Genomic DNA, 25206 nt, shown 5'->3' with positions numbered 1-25206 from the left:
AAAATAAACCACTGAGACTATATCAAAATGAAAAGTTTTTGCACAGTGAAGGAAACCATGAACAAAATAAAGCTGAAAGGAGAAGATATTTTCAAATGATGTATCTTATAAGGGGTTAACATCCAAAATATGAAAAGAACTTACAGAAATTAATATCAAAAAAAAAACACTCTGATAAAGTAATGGGCAGAGAACCTGATTAGACATTTTTTCCAAAGATATACAGGTGGCCAACAGACATACGAAAAGATGCTCAACATCTCTAAACATCATGGAAATGCAAATAAAGACCTCAATGAGGTTTCAGCCCACACTTGTCAGAATGGCAAATATCAAAAATAAAAACAAGTATTGGTGAAGATATGGAGTAAGGGGAACCCTCATGCATTGTTGGTGGGAATGAAAAGGTGCAGTTACTGTGGAAATCAGTATGGAGTTTCCTCAAAAAATGAAAAACAGAAACACCATATAATCCAGTAATTTCATTATTGGATATTTACTAATGAAAACAAAAGTACTAATTTTCAAAGACATTCACCCCTATGTTTCTTGCAGCATTATTTATAATAACTAAGATTGGAAGTTACCTAAGTATCCACAGATAGATAAATCAATTAAAAAGCTGTGTGTGTGTGTGTGTGTGTGTGTGTAATTGGTATGTTTTACCTACATATATATGATGGAATATTATTCAGTATAAAAAGAATGAAATCTTGCCAATAGCAATGGCATGGATACAGCTAGAGAGTATAATGATAAATGACATAAGTCAGTCAGAGAAAGGCAAATACCATATGACTGCACTCATTGTGGAATTTAAGAAATAAAGAAACAGAAAAAAGGGACAAAACAGACTCATATACAGAGAACAAACTGGTGGTTTCTAGAGGGAAGGTGAGTAGGGGAATAGGTGAAATAGATAAAAGGGAGAAAGAGGCACAAATTTTCAGTACAAAATAAAGTCAGAGATAAAATTACAGAACAGGGAATATAGTTAATAATGTTGTACTATGTTGTTTGGATGATGGTGACTACACTTACCATTGTGAGCACTGAGTATGTATAGAATTGTTCAAACTTTATGTTGTACATCTGAAACCAGTAGAACTCTGTGTGCTATTTATACCTCAATAAAACAGTTTTCTTGTTGAGCAATATTGTATTTTTCCTTCCAATAACACAGCATGTATTTCATTTTTTTCCTTTTGTAGAGTATTACAGCTTGTCACATATATCCAACACATTTCAGATTAAGATTACTCTTATTTATGTATTCTGTTGCTTATCTGGAAAACATTTTTTTTACTTTATATTTTAGTAGGTTAATGTTGGTTTATAAGAAAGCTCATGGTTTTATTTGCTTCTTTTGTAAGCAACATTTTCTGGTTTTTCTTTCTAAAATTCTACTTTATAAATTATCTTAAAGCAAAACTGATTTTGGTTTCTTTTGGTATTGCAGTGCTGTGGATTTTAATACATATATATAGATTTGTGTAACTTCCACTACAACCAAGATACAGAACATCTGCATAATGTTCTCACACTCCTTCATAACTCTGTTTCTGAATTATCTTTTATTTCCGCTACTTTTTTTGTTAATTCTCTCGCCTTTCCAGAATAACTCTAGTAGTCTGTATACACTTACCTTTTGTTTTAAAGTGGGCAAATACTTAAAATTTACTGAATTTTTGCAACTGCTTTTGGGTTGGTTGACCTTTTTTTTTTTCTTTTATTCCCTTTCTTTTTATAGAAGAGAAATTTTAAAAATCTTCAAAACAAAGTTATTTGTTTTATTATTTCAATGACTATAAGTAATGTGGTCAGCTAAGGAATATTTTCTTGGGCTCTACTGTTAGTCTTATGGGGAATGTAGGATAGGTATTGTAGTTGTGAAGAGTTAAAATTACTGAGAAATTTGAGGAGAAAGTTGTGTTTGGAGAGCAATCCACAGATGAATGACTGGCCTTCAAGAAAATATGGCAAGACCCTCAGTTAGAGTTTCAGGTTGAGAGTCTACATTTGGAATCTTTCTGAATTATGTGTCACGGACATTTCAAAAAATAGTTAATTAGAATCACCTCTGCTAGTTATTCTATATTCACCACTTTCTCTGTGCCAGATATTGTGCTAAATGCTTTACATTTATTTGTATAATTTAATTAATACACCATTCCTCTAGGGCACTTGCAAGTACCTATCTTCACTTCTTTTGCACTTTGGGCTTCCCAACTTCTCCTTTCCCATATTTTACCTGCTGGTACCTACCAGCTTGTACTTATTTTTAGTGCCCTGTCAAAAACTCAGTACATGATTATTTTGCTATATTATTCTTCCAGTAAGCAAAATTTCTTTCACTGACAAAGTGCCTTAGCCTACAAGAGTAATTTTCCAACTTTTAGACGATGAACACTGGGGCATAAAGGTGAGAATATTTCCACATTCAAAGGAGCAATTTTTTGCTCCTAAATGCTCCTTCAGACTGGTCAAAGGAGTCCTTCTCCTAGGCCAGTCCCAGTTGTGATGAACACGGCTTCATCATGAGCATGAGTGTGTTTCCTCACTTTAAATAACAAAGACATACTCCACAATTCTTGCAACTTTGGGAAAAAGTCAGCTCAACATTTTAATAACTCCCACTGCAAGCAGACAGGAGTATCCAGTCCCTCAGCTCCTAAATGTTGCCACTTTCTAGAGGCTTTTATACCAGGACTGGGAAAAACATATATCTATAAGGACCATGGTGATTTCAGTAGGCTTCTGAATCTTGAAGGATGTAGTATTTTGATTCCTGATGTATAGCTGGTAGGATAAAAGCTGGAAATAATATTAAGGATTTTGAGAAGCAGTCATGGTTTATGTTCGTCAGGTGGCTAGAACAATTCATTTAATAATTCTATAAAGCAAATATAATGTAAGTGTAATAAAGAAAAAATGTATAACCTGAAGACATAAAGATGGATGATTTCATTAAATAGGTTTTAGAGATGCCCTTCTGAAGATAAAAGGAGAAAAAACCTGGTAACTCTTTATTCACTTATAATGAATACACAATATATTCATAGTGTGTGCGTGTGTGTGTGTGTGTGTATGTGTATACATATGTGTGTGTGTGTGTGTGTGTGTGTGTGTGTATATATATATATATATATATATATATATATAATTAGCTATAATAGCTTACATTCTCCTTACTAATAACATTATTAAGTTAGGAAAATAGAACAAATATTTAAATGAGTGAGGCTGAAATTTTTAATATATCAAGATACTAATAATTTTCATTTGGAAAGAAGTAATTTAACTTCAAAAAGATGAAATGATTTTATAAGCACATATCTTTTCCTAATCCCTGAATTAAAACTAGATTTGAATATTTTTACTGCAATTATTATGATTATTAGTGAAATAAAACAAGCTGATTACTTCCAAGCAGTATTCTGAAATTTGGATTTTGAAACCTAGAGAGTTCTTGAATGTTGTCCAGGAGATATAAGGACTTTATACAGGCTACCTAATTTAATTCTCTCAGGTAAGATGTCAAATCTTACAGAGGCTACTCATGTACAATCAAGGTCACACAGCACATTAAGAACACCTTAACCCTTTTAACTATTTTGCCACAGTTCAGTTGTCAGATTTCTGGAATATTGTTCTCTGACAAATTTTACAAATATTTATCAATATTGACAGAACAATTTGAGTTATGTGCAAATAAATGAGGATGAAGCCAAATTTTTCTCTAATGGGAAAACAGGTGGTTACTTATATGAAAAATATCATAGAAGGTATTTGTAGCACTTAAAATGTATTGCAAATAAAAATCTTTTTAAATTTTTTTCAATTTTGAAAAATGAGACTGAGCCCTTAAAAGTATCTTTTTCTTCCCCCCAGTGACTCCTGTGTCACTTGGAAATAGTATCACTTAAGCGGGCTTTTGATTTTTGTTTTGAGCATCTTATATTCTTATATTCTGATATTACAAGAGATCTAATATTCATCTTGTATATTTTCTGGTTCAGTTCTAGAATCTATTTTTTTTCTAGTCAAAAAATACCTTTGTTGGAATAGCATGAGATGTAAAGGAGGAATATTCTCTCTTTTTTAAATGTTTCAAGTCGAGAATAATTCATGTTGTAGGTATACCTTTCAGTTATCAATAGTTTTATGGAATTAAGAAATTATATGGAAGAGATTATGCTGAGTGAAATAAGTCAAGCAGAGAGAGTCAATTATCATATGGTTTCACTTATTTGTGGAGCATAACAAATAGCATGGAAGACAAGGGGAGGTGGAGAGGAGAAGGGAGTTGAGGGAAATTGGAAGGGGAGGTGAATCATGAGATACTATGGAGTCTGAAAAACAACCTGAGGGTTTTGAAGGGGTGGGGGGTGGGAGGTTGGGGGAATCAGGTGGTGGGTATTGGAGAGGGCACGGATTGCATGGAGCACTAGGTGTGGAGCAAAAACAATGAATACTTTACGCTGAAAAGAAATAAAAAATTTTTTAAAAAAGCAAGTTACAAAAATAAAGAACATGACCCATAAAACTAAGAAAACAAAATTATATATTAAAAATAATACTTGTCAATAGTGACAAAACAGTTTGCAAATTTGCAAGTGAGGTGAGAATGGAACTGGATTTTTCTGAAGCTGAGAAAACTGGAGACCACTAAAAGAATCATTTATTACCTTCTTAGGATACTTAATAGATCTTCTGAAATTATGTTAAACTATTAGTTACATCCAGCATGCAATAATAATAGATTTTACATAATTATATTTTATTATTATTGTTTAACAGAAAGTTTGGAGATTTCAACCCTCATTTAAACTTTTTAATACCTGACTTATTAGGTAGAGTGCAGTAACTTAGTGTAATCTTACTTTGTAAACATGGATTATGTAACTCATTACTCAGTATTCAGAATGGGAATATTATTGTATGGGTATATGAAAAGTATAACCCAAAATGTTGGGTACTGATGTTGGCCAAACCAAGAAGTTGTCCATTTGAAGTGCTAACAGCAATTGTTGTTTGTTCCAAAAGGACAAATTTTTACTGAGATAGTTGTTAGTTGGCTTTTAGGTAATTAGTATTCTGATGAATTATTAATTGATATCATAACTCCATATGTAACTGTAAAAGTGTCACAATTTCTGCCTATGTCATTTTGTCTTATTTTTGTCATTACAGAGCAGTCTGCAGATCGATGGAGGGGTTCAACCATTCTAGAGTGTCTGAATTTGTGTTACTTGGACTTACTGATTCTCCTGAGCTCCAGACTTTTTTCTTTGTAATATTTTCTGTTTTCTATTTGATAACTATGTTGGGCAACAGCCTGATTTTGCTCACAGTTCTGTCTACCCCACACCTTCACTCTCCCATGTATTTCCTCCTTAGCAATCTGTCTTTCATTGACATGTGCCTGTCCTCCTTTGCTACTCCAAAGATGATCATGGACTTCTTTGCTGAGCGTAAGACCATCTCCTTTGAGGGCTGCATTTCGCAGATCTTCTTTTTGCACCTTTTCACTGGGACTGAGATTGTGCTGCTGATCTCCATGTCTTTTGACAGGTACATTGCCATATGCAAACCTCTACATTATTCAACAATAATGAGCCAAAAAGTGTGTGCTGGGCTTGTGGTAACCTCTTGGACAGTAGGCTTCCTGCATACAATGAGTCAGTTAGCTTTCACCCTCTATTTACCCTTCTGTGGTCCCAATGTTGTAGACAGTTTCTTCTGTGACCTTCCTTTGGTCATCCAGCTGGCCTGTATAGATATATATGTTCTTGGAATCTTCATGATCTCTACCAGTGGTGTGATTGCTCTTGTAAGTTTTCTGCTTTTGCTCACTTCCTATATCATTGTTCTTGTCACAATCAAGGACCACCACTCCTCTACAGGGACATCTAAGGCTCTTTCTACCTGCACTGCACATTTTATAGTTGTGTTTATGTTCTTTGGGCCTTGCATCTTTATCTATGTGTGGCCTTTTACCAACTTCCTGGTAGACAAAGTTCTGTCTGTTTTCTATACCATCTTCACCCCCTTTCTGAATCCACTTATCTATACCTTTAGAAATCAGGAAGTGAAGACTGCTGTGAAGAAGAAACTAAGTAATCAAAACTTGAATCTTGGGAAAACTACTTCAAGATACCCAGTGCAATGAATCTCCTGTCTGAGATACACATCATCAGTTTTGTCCTTATAGCAATAGAAAATTAAACTTAGAACTTCAAGTCCTTTAATCTAAATCCACAAAAGTAGGAAGCTGGGGTTAAGAGATATGAAATATTTTGCCTAAAAGTTAGTGAAATGTTTGCAAGCCTTTTGAGATCATAGAACCTTTGAAAATCTGTTGAAATCTGTAGGTTAATTTCATAGAGAAATGGATATATCATTAAAACATAAACTCAGGGCTTCATAAATCCCTGAGTCCTATCAACATACCTCAGTCAGCTTAGAGAAACCTGAAATAAAATAGTGTTCTCTTGTCTTCTAACCCAGAACATTCCCACTCTGTGGCAGCTTTGTGGCACTCTGATGGTGTCCACTTGCAGAACTTTGATTAAGAGTGTTGGGTGTACTCGGAACACTGCATCAAAAACAAATGATGTATTTTATAGTGACTAACATAACACAATAAAAAAAGAGTGTTGGGCATAACAGGGTTCCCCCCCCCCCTAGCATTGGGAATATTTTTGTGGGGGAATTCATATTGTGAAGAGATTGTTCTGAATAAAGCAGAAGAATCCTGATTTATTACATGAAACTGTTTGAGTTCTGAGTCAGCTTTGAATAAAACAGTACAGTTTGGAGGATCTGAAATTTAATGATATGGTTTTTAAGAAGTGTACAGATCACTACCACACTTGATAGTTAATATAGTAAATAACTGATTAAATGGCCATTTGTGAAGTTTAAATGATAGAAAGTAAACCACTCAGGTCTGATAAACTTCTAAAACCTGGCCAAATATCAGAAATATGATGAACTCATTTAATAGCAAGACTAACTGCTTGGAAAATTAACTACTTAATTCATGACAAGTTTGTCATTCCCAAAATAAAATATTCCAAAATATTATTAGTCTTAGTATGAGTTTTGTTCCTCATTTTCAATATAAGTAGCCTATAGGAAGAAAAGATGAAACTAAGTTAAAAAAATATAGCACAATTCTCCCTATTCTGATTTATAACTGATTTTGTTAAAGATATATTTTATTACAAGACGGTCTTTGGAAATCAGCTAACCAAATAATTTCCCTAACTGCTGATAAAGAACATAAGATGCAGAGAATTCATAAAGTTGGCTCAAGACTGAATCACTGTAAGAGGCAAAGATCATTTTTCTAAAAATATGTAGATCTCAAAATTAAATTTTGGATCTGTTTTTTTTCTAGCTGTGTTATCCTAGGATATTCACTTTATCTCTCTACCCTTTGTAATTTCTATTGTGAAGATAATAAAACTAGATTGTTTGTTGTGACTTTTATGGAAACTGGACAGAAGAGACTCTAAAAATGTAATTTTATTTTCCCTTCCCATCTGCACAGACTCTAAATGAAAATGCATCTTATTCATAAAGTATACCTTTAAAGAATAGCTGCATTCAAGTGAAACCAGTAGCTCACAAAATCTGATATTCTAGTTTTAGGATGTCTCTTTGATTATGACTTCTTAAGACATATGGCAGAAAAACAAAAGAACACTTTCCAGTTTTCCTTCACTAACATGGAGGGTAGTTAGAAAAAATTAGATTAGATTGTCAGATAATTTGTGATTTTTATGAACAACAACGTACTGATAGGCTGTATCTATTTGAACTGACTTAGTATATGAAAATAGTTTAGGAAATATCTGTTATGATGGATTTAGACAGTTTGGTTTTAATAGTATTAATAGATTCTTATATTTATTCTGAATTTTTAAGGTTTCAGTATGCTTTAACACAATCTCCAAGCCAAATATTTAATATCTGAAGTTAAATAATTTGGCAGAAGTTTGTGAAGAAATATAGTGTTGGACTTAGGTATAAAATCATATTCTATGGTGACTAATATAACATAATAAAAAAATTCTAGTTTAAAATAATAGTTCATTTTTAACCAAATCATAAACTCTTCCTTCTTGCCTCAGAGTCAATCAGAGAAATGAGAAAAATTTAAGGTAAAAATGTCCTTTGTCTTAATTCCATTCTTCAGTAAAAATTATCATCTTTGTGATGATTTTTTAATTTTTTATTTTATTTAAATTCAAGGTAGTTAACATATAATGAATTATTAGTTTCAGGGGTAGAATGTAGTGATTAATCAGTTGCATATAATACCTAGTGCCCTCCTTAATGCCCATTACTCAATTACCTCATTACCCCACCCACCTCTCCTCCAGCAACCCTCAGTTTGTTTCCTACAATTAAGAGTTTCTTATGGTTTGTCTCCCTCTCTGATTTTATCTTATTTTTCCTTCCCTTCTCTGTGTTCATCAGTTTTGTTTCCTAAATTCCACATGAGTGAAATCATATGGTATTTGTCTTTCTCTTATTTAAGTTAGCATAATACACTCCAGTTCCATCCACCTCGTGGCAAATGGCAAGATTTCATTTTCTGATGCCTGTATATGCGTGCGCGTGTGTGTATATACACACATACTGCATCTTCTTTATCCATTCATCTGTCAATGGACATCTGGGCTCTTTCCATGTTTGGTTATTGTGGACATTGCTGCTATAAACATTGGGATGCATATGCCCCTTTGAATCACTATGATTGTATCCTTTGTTAAATACTTAGTAGTGCAATTGCTGGGTCATAGGGTAGTTCTATTTTTAACTTTTTGAGGAACCTCCACATCTTTGTTTTTAAATATAGATCGAGTCCCACATCGGGCTCCTTGCTCAGCGGGGAGCCTGCTTTACCCTCTGCCTCTGCCTGCCATTCTGTCTGCCTGTGCTCGCTCTCTCCTCCTCTATCTCTCTGATAAATAAATAAAATCTTTAAATATAAATCCTGCTTCTGAAAAATCTTTAGTTAAATAACTATTCATTGAGCCCCTACTCTGTTTAAGATCTTTTCTGGGTGCTCGTGATTCATTAATTTACAAGATCTGTTTATCTGTTTGTTTTTTTTTTTTTAAGATTTTATTTATTTGACAGAGAGAGATCACAAGTAGGCAGAGAGGCAGGCAGAGAGAGAGAGAGAGAGGAGGAAGCAGGCTCCCTGCTGAGCAGAGAGCTCGATGTGGGACTCAATCCTAGAACCCTGAGCTCATGACCTGAGCTGAAGGCAGAGGCGTTAACTCACTGAGCCACCCAGGAGCCCCTGTTTATCTGTTTTTAAGAAAAATATCTAGCAATTACATGGGACCAGTCTGTTGTAGGTGGAATTCCAGTCTCACCACTTTCTTGTGTAGAACTGGAGCACATATTCTTAATGTTTCTAACTCTGTTTTTTTTTTTTTTCACTGATAAATTGTAGACTTAGTATATAACCACTAGGAATGTTATAAAAATTAATAAAAAAGACATGTAACATAATAAAGAGTGCTTGGCACTCATTAAATGTTTAATGAATGCTAACTAATAATATTATTGTTGCCAATTGTGTTAGGCATGCATAAATGACAGTTTAATGGAATGGATATAGAAATGCTTACTTAAACATCAAGAACATGGTTGTAGACTATTAGGATGTGTCAATTTACCAAACATTAACTAATTTTAGAATACTGGATTTGTGCCAATTATTAATCTTTGGTGCACTGATGTAGTTAATATTGTCTTTTGTAGGTCTGTGTTTTTCAAAGGAAGCATTATATTTTAGAAATTTTTTATTCATTTTTGTAGAAATATATACCAAGATGCCATGAAAGGGGAAAATAATAAATGTTTTACAAGTCAGTGTCTTATTTTATCACAATGTTTTTAAGTAAAATTTATATGATTAAAAAGTGATAAAATATTGTTCACATATTTTGTCTCTCTTTGTCTTTTACTCATTCAAAACATAGTAGTGAAATGCTTAAAATTCTTATATAACTACATTTATTACAAATATTAACTAGAAATGAATGGTCACAACTACTTATTCACTTTATATTTAGCACATGAAGGAGGTTACAACTGTAGGCAGAAAGATTTTCTCCACATTTTGAAAATTAAGGGAATAGCTTATTTGGAGACTTGGTAGAAGTATTGTTTAAGAAACTATTAAAATTGGAACCATGAAATTGTAGCATCAAGTCAGACATTTCATCTGGCTAAGATATCCCTGAAGATGTAGGATAAATATCTAATTTCTACCTGGAGATTTATGTGGTAAAACCCTTTCCTGGGCAATCAGTTAAACCCCACACTGTACATATCACATTTTGATAAGTATAATTAAGTTTAATCAGCTTTCCTTATACTCCTAAGTATTTTAGTTTGTATATTTGCCATATTATTCTAGTGAGGCTTTGAGCTTCGCTGAAGCTCAGAGGGGTCTGTGGTACACACAAGACTAAGAACTCTTGGAGTGGGGACTATGAATATCACCATTGAAACCTGGTTATCTGATTTGAACGCAGCTCTATACCACTTACTGGGCTTCTGGTTTGGGATAAGTTTGTCAATTTCTATCCTGGTTTTCTCATCATTCTTTTAGCAGAGTTTGCAAGTAAGCAGCCTGCATACCCAACATGTTTTTTGTCTTTCCTCAAAGGTTTATAAAGAAAAACTAATTTGATAAAATGAGATAGTGGTAGATTTCAAAACAAAATAGAGCTTGATAGATTTTCTTAAAAAAATGGAAGAAAAACAAACCTGCCTACATTAGGCCAGAATTCTAAATTGTAGGTGAGTTTTTAGACTGGGTTAATACCAGAGATCTCATCTGTTTTGTCTTGCACACTAGTACACTCCCTCCCCATTCATGCATATTACCCCGGCAGTTTATGATTCCTAATAAAGAAATTAAGATGTGTATTATGTCTTTTCTATCACCACATCTACCACTTATCTTCCAGCTCTAACCTTCACCTTGACACAATCTACTCTTGTCCCTAACTTCTGATGGTTCATTCTCAACAAACATATAGCATTCATTGTATCTCCTTGGGTCACTGATACTTCTACAGATTATTCTTCTATAAGGTTTTAAGCCAAATTGGATTATTAAAAAATCAGTTATACTTCTTTTTCTTTTTTTAATATTTTATTATTGTGTTATGTTAGTCACCATCAAATACATTACTAGTTTTTGATGCAGTATTCTAAGATTCATTGTTTTCTTCTTCTTCTTCTTTTTAAGATTTTATTTATTTATTTGACAGAGAGAGACACAGCAAGTGGGGGAACACAAGCAGGCAGAATAGGAGAAACAGGAGAAATAGATTTCCTGCTGAGCAGGGAGCCTGATTTAGGACTCGATCCAAGGACCCTGGGATCATGACCTGAGCTGAAGGCAGACACTTAACAAATGAGCCACCTAGGCACCCTGTCTTCTTCCCCTTCTTCTTCTTCTTCTTCTTTTTTTTTTTTTTAAATGACTTTCTTCTCCTATGTTCTGATCTTCTGACTGTACTCCAGTAGAAATCTGCTTTTGGTCACCTGTATTTCATTTTACACTGGAGAGTTATTTTAGATCTTCCAAATGCATTTTTAATTGTAGGAAGATAGGACTGGCCTCTTCTTGAAATAGGTAAATAGTCTAGTAATAGTCAACAGAGAGATGACATTATCTTAAGTAGTATTTCCCACCTTTGTCAAACAGGTGCCACCTTAATCTCCTCCCTCAGTATAGATATTCCCAGAAATGTTTTTTTCATTTGTTTTTGTGTTTGTTTGAGGGCCTATGCTCTGTCCTTTGGAAACACAATAAAACATTATCCTTACCTTTAAAGAGATTCTATCAAATCACAGAAAAATAATCACAATGTAGTGTCATAATGGCCATGATGTAGATTTGCATACAATAATATAGGAACTTAGGAAAAGGCATGTCCAAATATGCCTGCAGAGTCAGAGAAATCTTCTTAAAGATAGTGATGAATCTGAGACTTGAAAGCAAAGTTGGGGGCAAAGTATGCCACTGGGAAGGAACAGCATGGGCAAATGCAGAGAAAAACACAAATACCTAGTGAACTCAGGAGTTGCATGTGATTGACTTTTTCTAGAGAACAAATTATTAGGTTAGCAGTAGTAGAAAGAGATTGTAATGAAAGAAAAAAAAAAAGTGGCCAGAGCCTTGGAAAGAATGAGGAAGCACTGAATAATTGAGGGAAGACTCAAAGCAAAAGGCCAGCTTTTACCCAGTTCTTGTTGTGAAAACTTTTTATAGCCTTCTCAGGTCATCTGATGAAAGTTTTGTCTCATTTTTTCTCCAGTGGATAACAGGGTACTAAACTTATAGTCTGCACATGAAGACTACAGTGGAGCTACAGAAGAAAAGTTATCCTCATTCTTATCTCTTTATGATCTTTCCTGTAAAATTGTGAATTTGTTTACTTAACCAGAATACTGAATCTTTTAAGTGTAATTGGCTTATAAGGTTATCAGGTGAGGTGACTTGGAACTGTTAGCTCAGCAATTTCTGGAAATAGGTACCTCCTTTTACCTCCTCTCTTCTTTTCCCATCATCTTGCATCTTAAATCTATGTCCCAGAATATCTTCTCCTCCCATACCCTGAAGTAAGCTTACTGGCTTATAGATGTCAGTTCTGGAATGCATTTTGGTGTATTTTCATTGAGGGGATGTCATGCAAGTTGGTGGAAACCTTTAGATTAAGGTGACAGAGAGTACCTGGAGAGGGAGCAGGAAGGATTATAGGACAGGGGCATACATGGTTCAGCACTTGTCTCTGCAAAGGTGAAATATTCTGATTTGATGCTGATTTTAACATTGTTCACTTTACTATTGATGAAGATGATATATGTATTTATTCTCAAATATTTATTACTAAAAGCTTAAAATGTAACAGACTTCATTTTATGTATCACAGATAAAACACTAATGTGGTTAGGGAATATACAATAACAAATTATTACAAGGTATAGTAGGACATGAATCATCTGAACCTTGCTTACCTCCTTATCCCTATTTTGCATTCCTTTCCCTCTTGAACACTCATTTTATTCTTCTTCCCATATGCCATAATCCATTCTTTTGAGGCCTTTAGACATGCTATTTTATCTGCTTAAATTGTTACAACAACACTACAAAGGATGTGTCAGGAGGTAAAAGTGTAGCTTTTTTTTTTTTTTAAAGATTTTATTTATTTATCAGAGGTGGGGGGGAGAGAGCGAGCACAGGCAGACAGAATGGTAGGCAGAGGCAGAGGGAGAAGCAGGCTCCCTGCCGAGCAAGGAGCCCGATGTGGGACTCGATCCCAGGATGCTGGGATCATGACCTGAGCTGAAGGCAGCTGCTCAACCAACTGAGCCACCAGGTGTCCCCAAAGTGTAGCTTTTATATGCAATTAAAGTGAAGTTGTTATCAGTCCAAAACAGACTGCTATAACAAAAAGTTTTTTGAAAGCCTTTGGTATACCCACAGATAATAAAATCTGTAGCAATATAAGAAAATATAAAGGGAAAAGAATCAAAATATACCATTGCAAAAAAGCAGCACATCGATAATGAAGATGATGAGAGGAAGAGGAACAAAAGAAACTACAAAACAGAAAAAAATTAAGGAAACAGTAAATCCTGATCTAAAAATAATTACTTTAAATGTAAATAGATTAAACTCACCAAACAAAAGACATAGGGTCACCAAAGGGATAAAAAGCAAGATCCAACTATATGCTCTCTATAAGGTATCTGCTTTAGATTAAGGACACACACACAGGCTCAAAGTGAAAGGATGGAAAAATACATTTCATTCAAATGGTAACCAAAAGAGAGGAGGAGTATGCTTATATCAGAAAAAAAATAGATTTTAATAAAAAATAAAAAATAAAATAAATTTTAAGTCAAAAACTGTCACAAGAGGAAAGAAGGTCATTATGTAATGCTAATGGGTCAGTTCAACAGGAAGATGTTACAATTAGGAATATATATGCCCATGACAACACCTAACTAAATATATAAAGCTAGGGGTTCCTGGGTGCTCAGTGGGTTAAAGCCTCTGTCTTCGGCTCAGGTCATGATCCCAGGGTCCTGGGATCGAGCCCCACATCAGGCTCTCTGCTCGGCAGGGAGCCTGCCTCCCCCCACCACCCGCCTGCCTCTCTGCCTACTTGTGATTTCTGTCTGTCAAATAAATAAATAAAAATATTTTTAAAAATAAATATATAAAGCTAATATCAGCAGGTCTGAAGGGAGAAATAGATAGCAACACAATAAAGAAGACCTCAATACCCTAAATGATAATGGATAGATGATCCAGACTAAATATGAGTAAGGAAACAGCAGGTGCTGGACCTAAGAGACATATACAGAACATTTCACCCAGTAGGACCAGAATATACATTTTTCTCAAGTGCACATGAAACACTCTCCAGAAGAGATCACATGCTAGGTCACAAAACAAGTCATTACAAATTTAAGAAGACTGAAATCATCCCAAGCATCTTTTCCAACCACACTGGAATGAAACTAGAAACCAATACCAAAAGGAAATGGAAAAATTCACAAATATGTGTAAATTAGCATACTTTTAAACAACTATTTTATAAAAAATGAAAATCAGATATTAGAACATATCTCATGACATATGAAAATGAAAACACAACATACCAAAATTTATGGGAATGCATATTTTTCTGGATTTCCAGGATTATTTAAAGAATATCAGGGCGCCTGGGTGGCTCAGTGGGTTAAGCCGCTGCCTTCGGCTGGGGTCATGATCTCAGGGTCCTGGGATCGAGTCCGGCATCGGGCTCTCTGCTCAGCAGGGAGCCTGCTTCCTCCTCTCTCTCTCTCTGCCTGCCTCTCTGCCTACTTGTGATCTCTCTCTGTCAAATAAATAAATAAAATCTTAAAAAAAAAAGAATATCAAACCAGAGTCCCTTTTCCTATAGATTCTGACATTCACAATTTCTCTTGACTTTTAGGAAGTTTTATACTTGAACTACCACAGGATAAAATGAATTGACAATTAAAGGTCCTACACATGATGATAGTGCTTGATCTGATCTAATCAAATCAGAGGTTTGTACAAGGTCCATAATTAATGGCAGAATTTGATGGGGGCAGAATTTGACAGAGGCAACTACTTATCTCTGAAATCCTCTCTACCTCAACATTTCTGTGATTACTATGATACCATCAAAGAACAGTGGAATATAACAAAAAAAAAAGATTTAGAAAAATGTAAATACTTTTAAAAATTATACCAAATCATTGCTTCTAACTGTGCTCTAAGTCAAATGCTATGGCAGATACTAAAAACAAACAAACAAACATATGAATAATAACAACAAAAACAAGGGCAAAATTTCTGTTTTTAAAACGCTTATAAATTACAAGAAGATGACACAGACTTAATGGTTAAGTAACAATCTAAAGAATGTGTAAAATTAATAATGCAGGAAATATTAGCTCTGAAAAAAGTAAAGAGAAGTTAATAAAAGAATTGAAAAAGCCTCCTCTGAAGAGGTGGGGCTTAGGTTAAACCTTGAAGGGGTGTGTTATAAAGTCGTACTATGTCTCAGTTCTAAAACCATTACAATTTTTTGAAATGCAAACTATAACATCATCTTCTAAGTAGGTTTTCAGGAACAAAATGGGGTGGGGGGAGCACAAACTGATAACTGACCAGAAAAAATGGCACATGAAACAAATCACTTTTGGTGAAGTTTTTGTTAATAAAGTGTCAAAAATCCCCCGCTACATCATCAGCATTATCAAATGAAAGGCCACGTTCCTGATTATCCTCGTGATTCCTATAATGAGCAGGGGACAGTGGTTCTTTGAGCAGGAACAATGGGAGAGAAATACATCTAAAGGGATTTTGGTACCAGGAACCCTGTTTGGGGCTGATGGCTCACTGCTGTAGCTCATCCAGTCTCAAACAAATCTCAGTTTTATTCTGTATGTGTACATTTAATTTTTGAACAATATTAAATATTTGATATCCTTATATACATTTATTCCTGGTTTCATTTATTAGACTGTAATTAGAGATCAACTTGTAAAACAAGCTCAACAGAGGTAAATAGGGAACAGGTTATCTTACTCAAAAAATTTAAAAAAAAAAAAAAGAGAAGAAAAAAAATTGCTCTACTGCACCACACTACACACAGTTTCAATTAGGCTACTGACTCTTCGAGGTGAAGAAATCGGCATCATAAAATTAGATTATTTCCTGAAATTTTTTTGCTAGGTTTATCTTTACAGTGGACTGTTGAGACTCAGTGTGAGGTTTCTTTCTCATAGCAATGAAATGATAGGTAAAAAGCATGCTCAGATAACTTATTGTCAGCAAAGAATATGAGGCAAGGAGGGAGAGCACTGTGTAGGTGGAGGGCTTAGAATAGAGAGTCCTTTCCTCAAATTTTCTTAGGTTGATGCTTATGCCAACCATCTAGATTTTGTCTTTGGGTTAATTTCCCATGTTATTTTCCTAATACTTGGAATTTTATTTTAAAGCACATGTCAATTTCCCTATAATGAAACTCATGACATTTATATGGCTATAATTCTATCCCTGTGTATGTTAAGATGCTGACCTGGAGCACAAATTATGTAGTCTGACAAAAAATATGTAACATTCCTTACCCTGATCAGCCAACCATATGCTATGGATCAGAATGAAATATGAAAGACCCAATGTAGAAACTTGATCTAATCAAGTGTTGAGAAGGTGGGAGAACAGATTTATAATATTCAGACAGTCAAAAATAAGCTAAAGATATTTTTTTTTTACTAGTGTTAATTCATCAGTAGATCTCTCAAGTGACCATTAAACATATTACTAAACTGAAGTGGTTGTACTGCATCACAAGAAACACATTTAAGGTCCTCGCGTATAGATCCTTTACCTCTTTGGTTAGGTTTATTTCCAGGTATCTTATGGTTCTTGGTGTTATAGTAAATGGAACTGATCCTCTCATTTCCCTTTCTAAATTTTCATTGTTAGTGTATAAGGAAGCAACTGATTTCTGTGCATTGATTTTGTATCCTGCCACATTACTGAATTGCTGTATGAGTTCTAGTAGTTTGGGGTGGAGTCTTTTGGGTTTTCCATATAAAGGATCATGTAATCTGCAAAGAGAGAGAGAGTTTGACTTCTTCTTTGCCAAACTGAGTACCTTTTATTTCTTTTTGTTGTCTGATTCTTCTAGCATGATGTTGAACAATAGCACCCTTGTTGTGTTCTTGATCTCAAAGGGAAGGCTGTCAGCATTTCCCCATTGAAAATGATACTTGCTGTGGGTTTTTCATAGATTCTATGAATTTGAGGAATGTTCCCTCTATCCCTATACTTTGAAGCATTTTAATCACAAAGGGATGCTGTATTTTATCAAATGCTTTTTCTGTATCAGTTGAGAGGACCAATGGTTCTCTCTTTTTGGTTCTTCTCTTATTGATTTGTTCTATCACATTGATTTATTTGTGAATGTTGAACATTGCATCTGAGGGATAAATCCTACCTGGTCATGATGGGATAATCTTATTAATGTATTGTTGGATGGATCCTATTAGCTAGGATTTTTTTTTAAGATTTTATTTATTTATTTGACAGAAAAAGACAGAGAGAGAGAGATCACAAGTAGGCAGAGAAGCAGGCAGAGAGAGGGGGAAGCAGGCTTCCTGCTGAGCATAGAGTCTGATGCAGGACTTGATCCTAGGGCCCTGAGATCATGACCTGAGCTAAAGGCAGAGGCCTAACCCACTGAGCCACCCAGGCGCCCTGTTAGCCAGGATCTTGTTGAGAATCACAAATGACACTACAAACAAAGGACTGATATCCAAGATCTATAAAGAACTCCTCAAACTCAACACCCCAAAAAACAGATAATCATATCTAAAAGTGGGCAGAAGATGTGAACAGACACTTCTCCAAAGAAAACATAGAAATGGCTAACAGATGCATGTTCATAGCAGCAATGGCCACAATCACCAAACTGTAGAAAGAGCCAAGATGCACTTCAACAGACGAAGGGATAAAGAAGATATGATCCATATATACAATGGAGTATTATGCCTCCATCAGAAAGGATGAATACCCAACTTTTGTATCAACATGGACCGGACTGGAGGAGATTTTGCTGAGTGAAATGAGTCAAGCAGAGAAAGTAAATTATCATATGGTTTCACTTACTTGTGGAGCATAAGAAATAACATGGAGGACATTAGGAGAAAGAGAGGAAAAGTGAATTGGGGTAAATTGGAGGGGGAGATAAAGCATGAGAAACTGTCCACTCTGAGAAGCAAAGTGAGGGTTTTGGAAGACAGGGGGGTGGGATGATGGGTGAGCCTCGTGGTGGATCTTAAGGAGGGCACATATTACATGGAGCACTGGGTGTGGTGCATAAACAATGAATCTTGGAACACTGAAAAAATAAAATAAGATTTAAAGAAAAAAAAGAAACATTTAAGAGAATCCCATTTTGACTTTACTAAATCCAATAACCTTTTAAATAATTTAAACAAGTGATGATTGCAATTTACAGTTGTATAGATTTAGTACACAGACTACTGAGTCAATATAGTTAAGATATTTACTCATTTATTTATGATTTTACATATTTACCCTGCTATACATCCAACCCCCCATCCATCTGTTTGTCCATTTATCTGCTCTTCCATTCCCTTGATGATTGTTTTATCTTTTAAATCTTTACAATATGTTTATACCATTGGCTATCTCTATATATTCAACTGTCTTTATCTAAACCCAACTTAGTATAATATCACAATATTATGCAAACTTTGACAATGGCAGGCTGTTGGATAATTATTTGTGGTTACAGTTAGTCCACTTATATGCATTAAACATTTTTCCTATGTGCAACTCTCAGAATGACAATGACCAAATTCTCTTGAAGATCACCTAGACCTTGTTCAGTTGAGAGAGACATAGATGGAGGGAGACAGAGAGAGAGAGAAGACAGGCACATTCTAGGACAGACTCTGTCATCATACAGATGTATGAACTTGGGAAAGTTACTTTATTCCCTGATTCTCAATTTCATCATCTTAAAATAAATAGATACTGATAGATGATTTCTATGTTCTAAAAACTCCAGTTATTAACTATATCAAATATGTTGAAAGACTACTATTTCATAGGTTCCTTAAGTCAAATACTGTGTTTAACCAGGGTGAAAATGGCAAAGATCCTATAGGACATTACTAATTATAAGATACATTTTGATTATAAAAACAATACAACTAACATAGTTCCAAAATAACTTGTTACTGCTTAGAAAATAAAGATACATCTCTATTTGCAGATGAATGACCTAGATCCTACCCCTAATTAGCATGACCCTGAAAAAGCTGTGTCCTTGGGTCTTAGTTTCATCTTCTAGAATGGGAGTGTGGCTGGAATTTGCTGTATAACACATATTAATATTTAATATATATAAGACTACAGGAATTTTCTGGAGTTAACTATACTGTTTTAAAATTGGATAATCCTCTAGGGAACTTAGGGACAGAATATATATAAGATACATTATTACTCTCATCAAAGATGGGTTATAAAAACATTAAATACCAAATATTTTTACTTACAAAAACCTTCCACTTTTCCTGACTTTCAAACCAAAATAATCCATTCATTAGCACCTTTGTCAGCAATAAAAAGATCTCATTGTAACTTCAGTGTATAGGCTACTATACTAGGTGTTGGTGCTTTCACATGTGCCTCTTTTCTTAGAGGTTATTACAAGAGACTGGGAGAAAAATATACCCTTAAAGCATGCCTATGTCTCAGGGGAAGGAATACTCAAATAAATGTTTACATCTGACAGAAGCTGAATGTTAAAAAGTGGATCTCTGTGTGGTAAATGCTGAGTATAGGTTTGATGGTGCCCTGTAGTTAATGTTATATTGTATGAGGAACAATTAACATGACCAGAACTCAGTAAGTGCTGAGACTGATTACATAAACAGTTCTGCCATAAACTTATCAGTTTCTGCAGTAGCATCACTTTGTTGATCAACTGAATGAGGAGGATAAATGCAGAGCAAGTATTTAATTTTTGTATGAGGAAATCAAGGGGTAAGATCAGTCTTCCTAGACTTAAAGATATGTCTGCTAAGTTTTCTCATGGAATCCTTGACATCTTTATTTCTAAGGGTATAGATCACTGGATTCAAGAGGGGAGTGAAAATGGTATAAAATACTGAGAGCACTTTGTCTATTGGGAAGTTTGTGAAAGGCCATACATAGATGAAAATACATGGGCCAAAGAAAAGGGTCACAACAGTGAAGTGGGCACTGCAAGTAGAAAGTGCTTTAGAGGACCCACCAGAGGAACGTTGCCGAACAGTGACCAGGATTATAGTGTAGGAAATCACCAAGAGGACAAAACACACCAGGGCAATCATGCCACTGGTTGAGATCATGAATACTCCCAGAATGTATGTGTCTACACAGGCAAGTTTGATCACCAAGGGGAGGTCACAAAAGAAGCTATCCACTTCATTGGGTCCACAGAAAGGCAGATTGACAGTAAATGCTAACTGACTCATAGCATGGAAGATGCCAACAATCCATGAAAGTGTTACAAGCCCAACACACATTCTTCGGCTCATAATGGTTAAGTAACGTAAAGGTTTACATATAGCCACATACCTATCAAAAGACATAGATATCAGCAGTACAATCTCAGCACCCCCTAACAGATGCAGGAAAAAAATCTGAGTGATGCATCCTTCAAAAGAGATGGCTTTGTGCTCACTGAGGAAATCTGCAATCATTTTGGGGGTGGCGAATGAAGCCAGAGACATGTCAATGAAGGAGAGATTGCCCAGCAAAAAGTACATGGGTGAGTGAAGGCGTGGCTCTGACAGGATGGTGAGCACAATAAGGAGGTTACCCAGTACAGTGGCTGCATATACTATGGAGAAAAACAGGAAATAGAAGATCTGGAGTTCCCAAGAACTGGAGAGACCCTGTAGTATGAATTCAGTTATGACTGACTGATTATTCCAGGCCATTCAGTCTCATTTCTGGAAGGACTCTGACATTTCCAGTGGGAGGAGAACTAGGAAAAAATACAGTGATCAAATCCAAAATGAGATTTTTTTTTTTGCATGAAATAATTTAGTGGCAGTCCACTACCAAATAGTTCCCTGTTTTATCACTTCCCTGATTACAGTAGTCAAATATTTCCCCATGGACTTTCCAGATATCTTACTTGATTCAACTGAAGATTAATTCTTAAGACTTAGAAATTTGCTTTTAAGATGAAAATCTTCATGAAAGAAATAAAAATTCATCTATTTGAAGACTTACTCCTCCCTTTATAAAATACATAAAGAAAATTCACAGCTAACTTCCAACAAGTTTTGAAGGGAGAGGGAATGGTAGCCTTTTTCAAAACATCATGATGACTGAAGGACTGGAGTGAACAACATTTGAGAATTATGATAGATGATTAGTGGGAAAACAAAAGTGGAAAGGAATGTGGGCACTGTCTCCTTACAGTGATTAGGATGAAGGAACAGAAATAAGGGGAGGGGAAATGGCTATGGAGAAACATAGTATGTTCTGATTTTCCAATGGAGATTGTCCAGAATAAAAATGAAACAGACTTTCATTTTCAGTTCTTCATTCCAATTATGCAGACATGAATGACCCCTGTTCCAAATCATCAAGACCAAAAATTTTCCAAGGTTGGTGAACATTATGTAGCTAGAGTCTGAAGGTTTCATACATTTCCAAGTATATTTTATATTGAAAGGCCATCAAGTAACATGCTGCCTGAAATCAGATATTTTTTAATTGCTAGGTTTTATAGACTTTCCTCAAAGCAGTTTGAAGCAGAAAACTCTTCTTGTTTCAGGAGTTCACTTGAAACAAATAGGAGACAGGTTTATATATAGACGGAAGAGGATATGGTGAAGCTAGGAGAAGTTAGATAATACTATATGCCTCAAAAGTTAAAACTAGATTTCTTAGGTAAACGATTTTCTACTCAGATCTGAGACACTATGACTGCACTGAAAGCCAACTGAGAGGATGTATACTTAAGATTCATGACAAATTCCTTCCATGTTGCCAGAAAACAGCTTTTTTTTTTTCCTTTCTCAAAACCCTGCCATAAGTATATTTTAAATGAACTGTTCTAAGACTAAACCAATTTTTACATGCAATTACCTGTACTTGTTGGTTTTTTTCCCCTCTGAAGTTTGGGTGTCCCTTCTTTAATCCCACATTGTTCTTCCAAATTTATCCATTCCAGAAACTTTCAGATTTGTTTCTGCACCCACATACCTGGTATTAAAATGGATGTTACAGCTCTCACTTAAATTGGCGTAGCAGAAATAGCAGCAACCTAAGATTCAGAAAATGTGAATTCAAATCTTGTCCTAAATAATTTACAAAATCAACTGGCGCCTTGATTATTCATAAATAATATAAGTGGGTTGATCTGGATGATTTAAAGATCCTTTCCATGCACATATTAATACTGAAAAATTTAGCTAGTACCTACAAACAATGACAATTGCTCCAGAGTGACCTCAGATCAATACTGCACCTCATTTCTAGGTAAAGGAGGCTCACAATCCTTGGGAACTTTGTATTTATAATGTCTCTATTAGTAAGAATTGATTCAGCAAATTACATGTCATGAAGAAGACCAGCAGCTGTTTGGGGAATAAACAGATATTCCAGTTGCAGTGAGAGTTATTAAAACACTCAAGTTAGTTTTGTCAGAATTAAAGATGGATCACAAAATATTATGATTGTTCTTAAGTGCTTTATGTACACTGTATAGATATTGTGGGGCAGGGAAGCCATAAAGGATAACTACTTTTTTTCTTGGACCACAGCAAAGTCAAATAAGATCTATTAATTTGACTTGTGGAATTACAAAGATTCAAGGGGTTAGGCAACAAACAAACAAACAAACATTTATTTGAAGGAGATGTAAAATAGTCTGGTTACTGTTTTCCGTATGTCACTACCCACTCTCTGGACACAATTATTTACATTCCTCCCAGATAGAAAACCTGCCCACTCAATTGCAAGACCCCCAAAGTCCCATGCAATAATGGCATGATATTTTCATTGTACTCTCTCCAGATGTACATGTAGCTCCTTGGGTGCAGATATATTCTTAATATAGGTATTTCTGAACTTCTCTATTCTTAACAAACTCAACAATATAATGATGAGACTATAATCAGTTAATGGGTGTGGCAATGCAAAAAGAAGAGATAGAAGACAAAGCAGGCCTTGGCCCACAGCTATTCTGAAATATTTCTAGGTACATTTCATCAGTTTCCCTGACTCAAGGGTCAGGAAATATTTCTTGACTTGGGCCTGGTTCTGCCTCTCCTGGGGTAGTTCTCTGATCTACCGAATTAAGTGGCTCTTGGCTCCAAACTATGAATCATTTTCCTTTTTCCATAGGAAATGGCCTATATTTTCTGCTGAGTAGTTCCCATCAGCCTACTTCAGGTCTACAAAAATGTGGAGCCCCAGAGGTCTCTTTTAATTCACATTTGTTTTATTTTATTTATTTACTTATTTATTTATTTTAAAGATTTTATTTATTTATGTGACAGACAGAGATCACAAGGAGGCAGAGACGTAGGCAGAGAAAGAGAGAGGGGGAAACAGTCTCCCTGCTGAGCAGAGAGCCCCATGTGGGGCTTGACCCCAGGACCCCAGGACCCCAGGATCACGACCCAAGCCAAAGGCAGAGGCTTTAACCTACTGAGCCACACACACAAAATAATAATAATAATAATAATAATTATTATTATTATTCACATTAGTAACACATCTTTCAAAATGTTGTGGGCTCTCTATGTAACAGATGGTATTTACAAGAAGGATAAAGAGAGGGAAAGGGTAGATCAAATGTGCATAGCATCAGGGAAAGAGGGAAAGGAAGAGAGGAGTAAAATACTGTTACTAATATAGGACTCTCTGGATTGTAGTGTAATGTTTAGGGGTTTATATTTGGGTTTTAAAGTTCCAGCACAAGGGGCAATGTTGAATATTTGGAGCTAAGGCAGGGGTAGCAAAAGCAGTTAATGAGTATTACTAGTAGTATCACTAGTTCCCAAAATATATTTTATTAAGTTAAAAATTGTATTAAAATTATACCTGGCATACCTGGCATAATTTAACCCCAATTATGAAAGGAGTGTACATTTTATTACCACTAATTAAAAATACAGTGGTCAAAAAGAGGCTAACCAAGAATTTAATATCAACCAATGGAGAACTATCAAAGAAAAGTGGCGTATCTTGCATCCCATTACAATTATTTCACATTTCTCATTTCCTTTTTATTTTTTTTAAGGTCTACTCAGTTTACTTATCCTCTAGCCAATTTAAGCACTTCGTGTATTTCTAGGAATCTGTTCATTTCACCTATGTAATTTATTAGCATACAATTATTCAGAGTATTTATTCTAATTATTTTATTGTAATTTTTTTTTTAAATTTCTGTAAGGTTAGTACTGGTATCCCTTGCTGAGAGTTATATTTGTCGTTTGACTCTTATCTCCTTTCCTCTTTGTCAATCTAGGTAATCATTATCAGTTATGTTGATTTTTTTAAAGAACATTTTGGTTTTATTCATTTTGCCTATTATGTTACTACTCTGTATTTCATTAGTTTCTGCGCTAATCTTCATTTAGTTGCTTTTCCTTGCATTAAGTTTTGTCTTTTTTTTTTTTTTCAGTGTCTTAAGGTGGAAGATGAGGTTATTCATTTGAGATGTTTATTCTTTTTTAAAATTTCTGTAAATTTGCGTGGGAGAGACAAGATGGCAGGGAAATAGGAGGAGGCGCCATTTCAACCTGTACCCTAAAGTGAGCTGATTACCTACCAAAGAACTCTGATTACCCATGAAATCAGCCTGAGATCAGAATTATACACGTCTGGATCTCTAGGGGGGCAGAAGACGCCAGTGGGCAGGTAAAGTGGAGTGGGAACATCGAACTGATATCGGAAGATAAAAAAAAGGGGGAGAGAGTCACCAGAAGTGATTCATTGGAAAGTAATACCCCAGTACGAGAGTTCCCTGTGTCTGGGGACCAGTATTAACTTGGAGTCTGGTTGAAAGCACTCAAAAAGAGCAAAGG

At 35.1% G+C, this 25206-nt stretch overlaps 2 protein-coding genes across 2 annotated transcripts; one reads left to right on the top strand and one right to left on the bottom strand.

Moving 5' to 3' along the window:
- Nucleotides 1–5209: 5209 nt before the first annotated feature.
- Nucleotides 5210–6172, top strand: LOC309867718 (olfactory receptor 4K2-like; the record flags this gene model as incomplete). The annotated part of the gene is made up of 1 exon (XM_082736785.1): nt 5210–6172. The coding sequence occupies one exon, from the start codon at nt 5210–5212 to the stop codon at nt 6170–6172; it is 963 nt and encodes a 320-aa protein (XP_082592911.1).
- A 13976-nt stretch (nt 6173–20148) lies between these two features.
- On the bottom strand, nt 20149–21096 carry LOC309867726 (olfactory receptor 4K3; the record flags this gene model as incomplete). The annotated part of the gene is made up of 1 exon (XM_082736794.1): nt 20149–21096. The coding sequence occupies one exon, from the start codon at nt 21094–21096 to the stop codon at nt 20149–20151; it is 948 nt and encodes a 315-aa protein (XP_082592920.1).
- Between the last annotated feature and the right edge of the window lie 4110 nt (nt 21097–25206).

The sequence above is a fragment of the Mustela nivalis genome, assembly GCF_964662115.1.
Source record: "Mustela nivalis genome assembly, chromosome: 6".
Classification (NCBI taxonomy): domain Eukaryota; kingdom Metazoa; phylum Chordata; class Mammalia; order Carnivora; family Mustelidae; genus Mustela; species Mustela nivalis.
The sequence above is the reverse complement of the archived record's forward strand: the minus strand, read 5'-3'. Positions and strand labels throughout refer to the sequence as shown.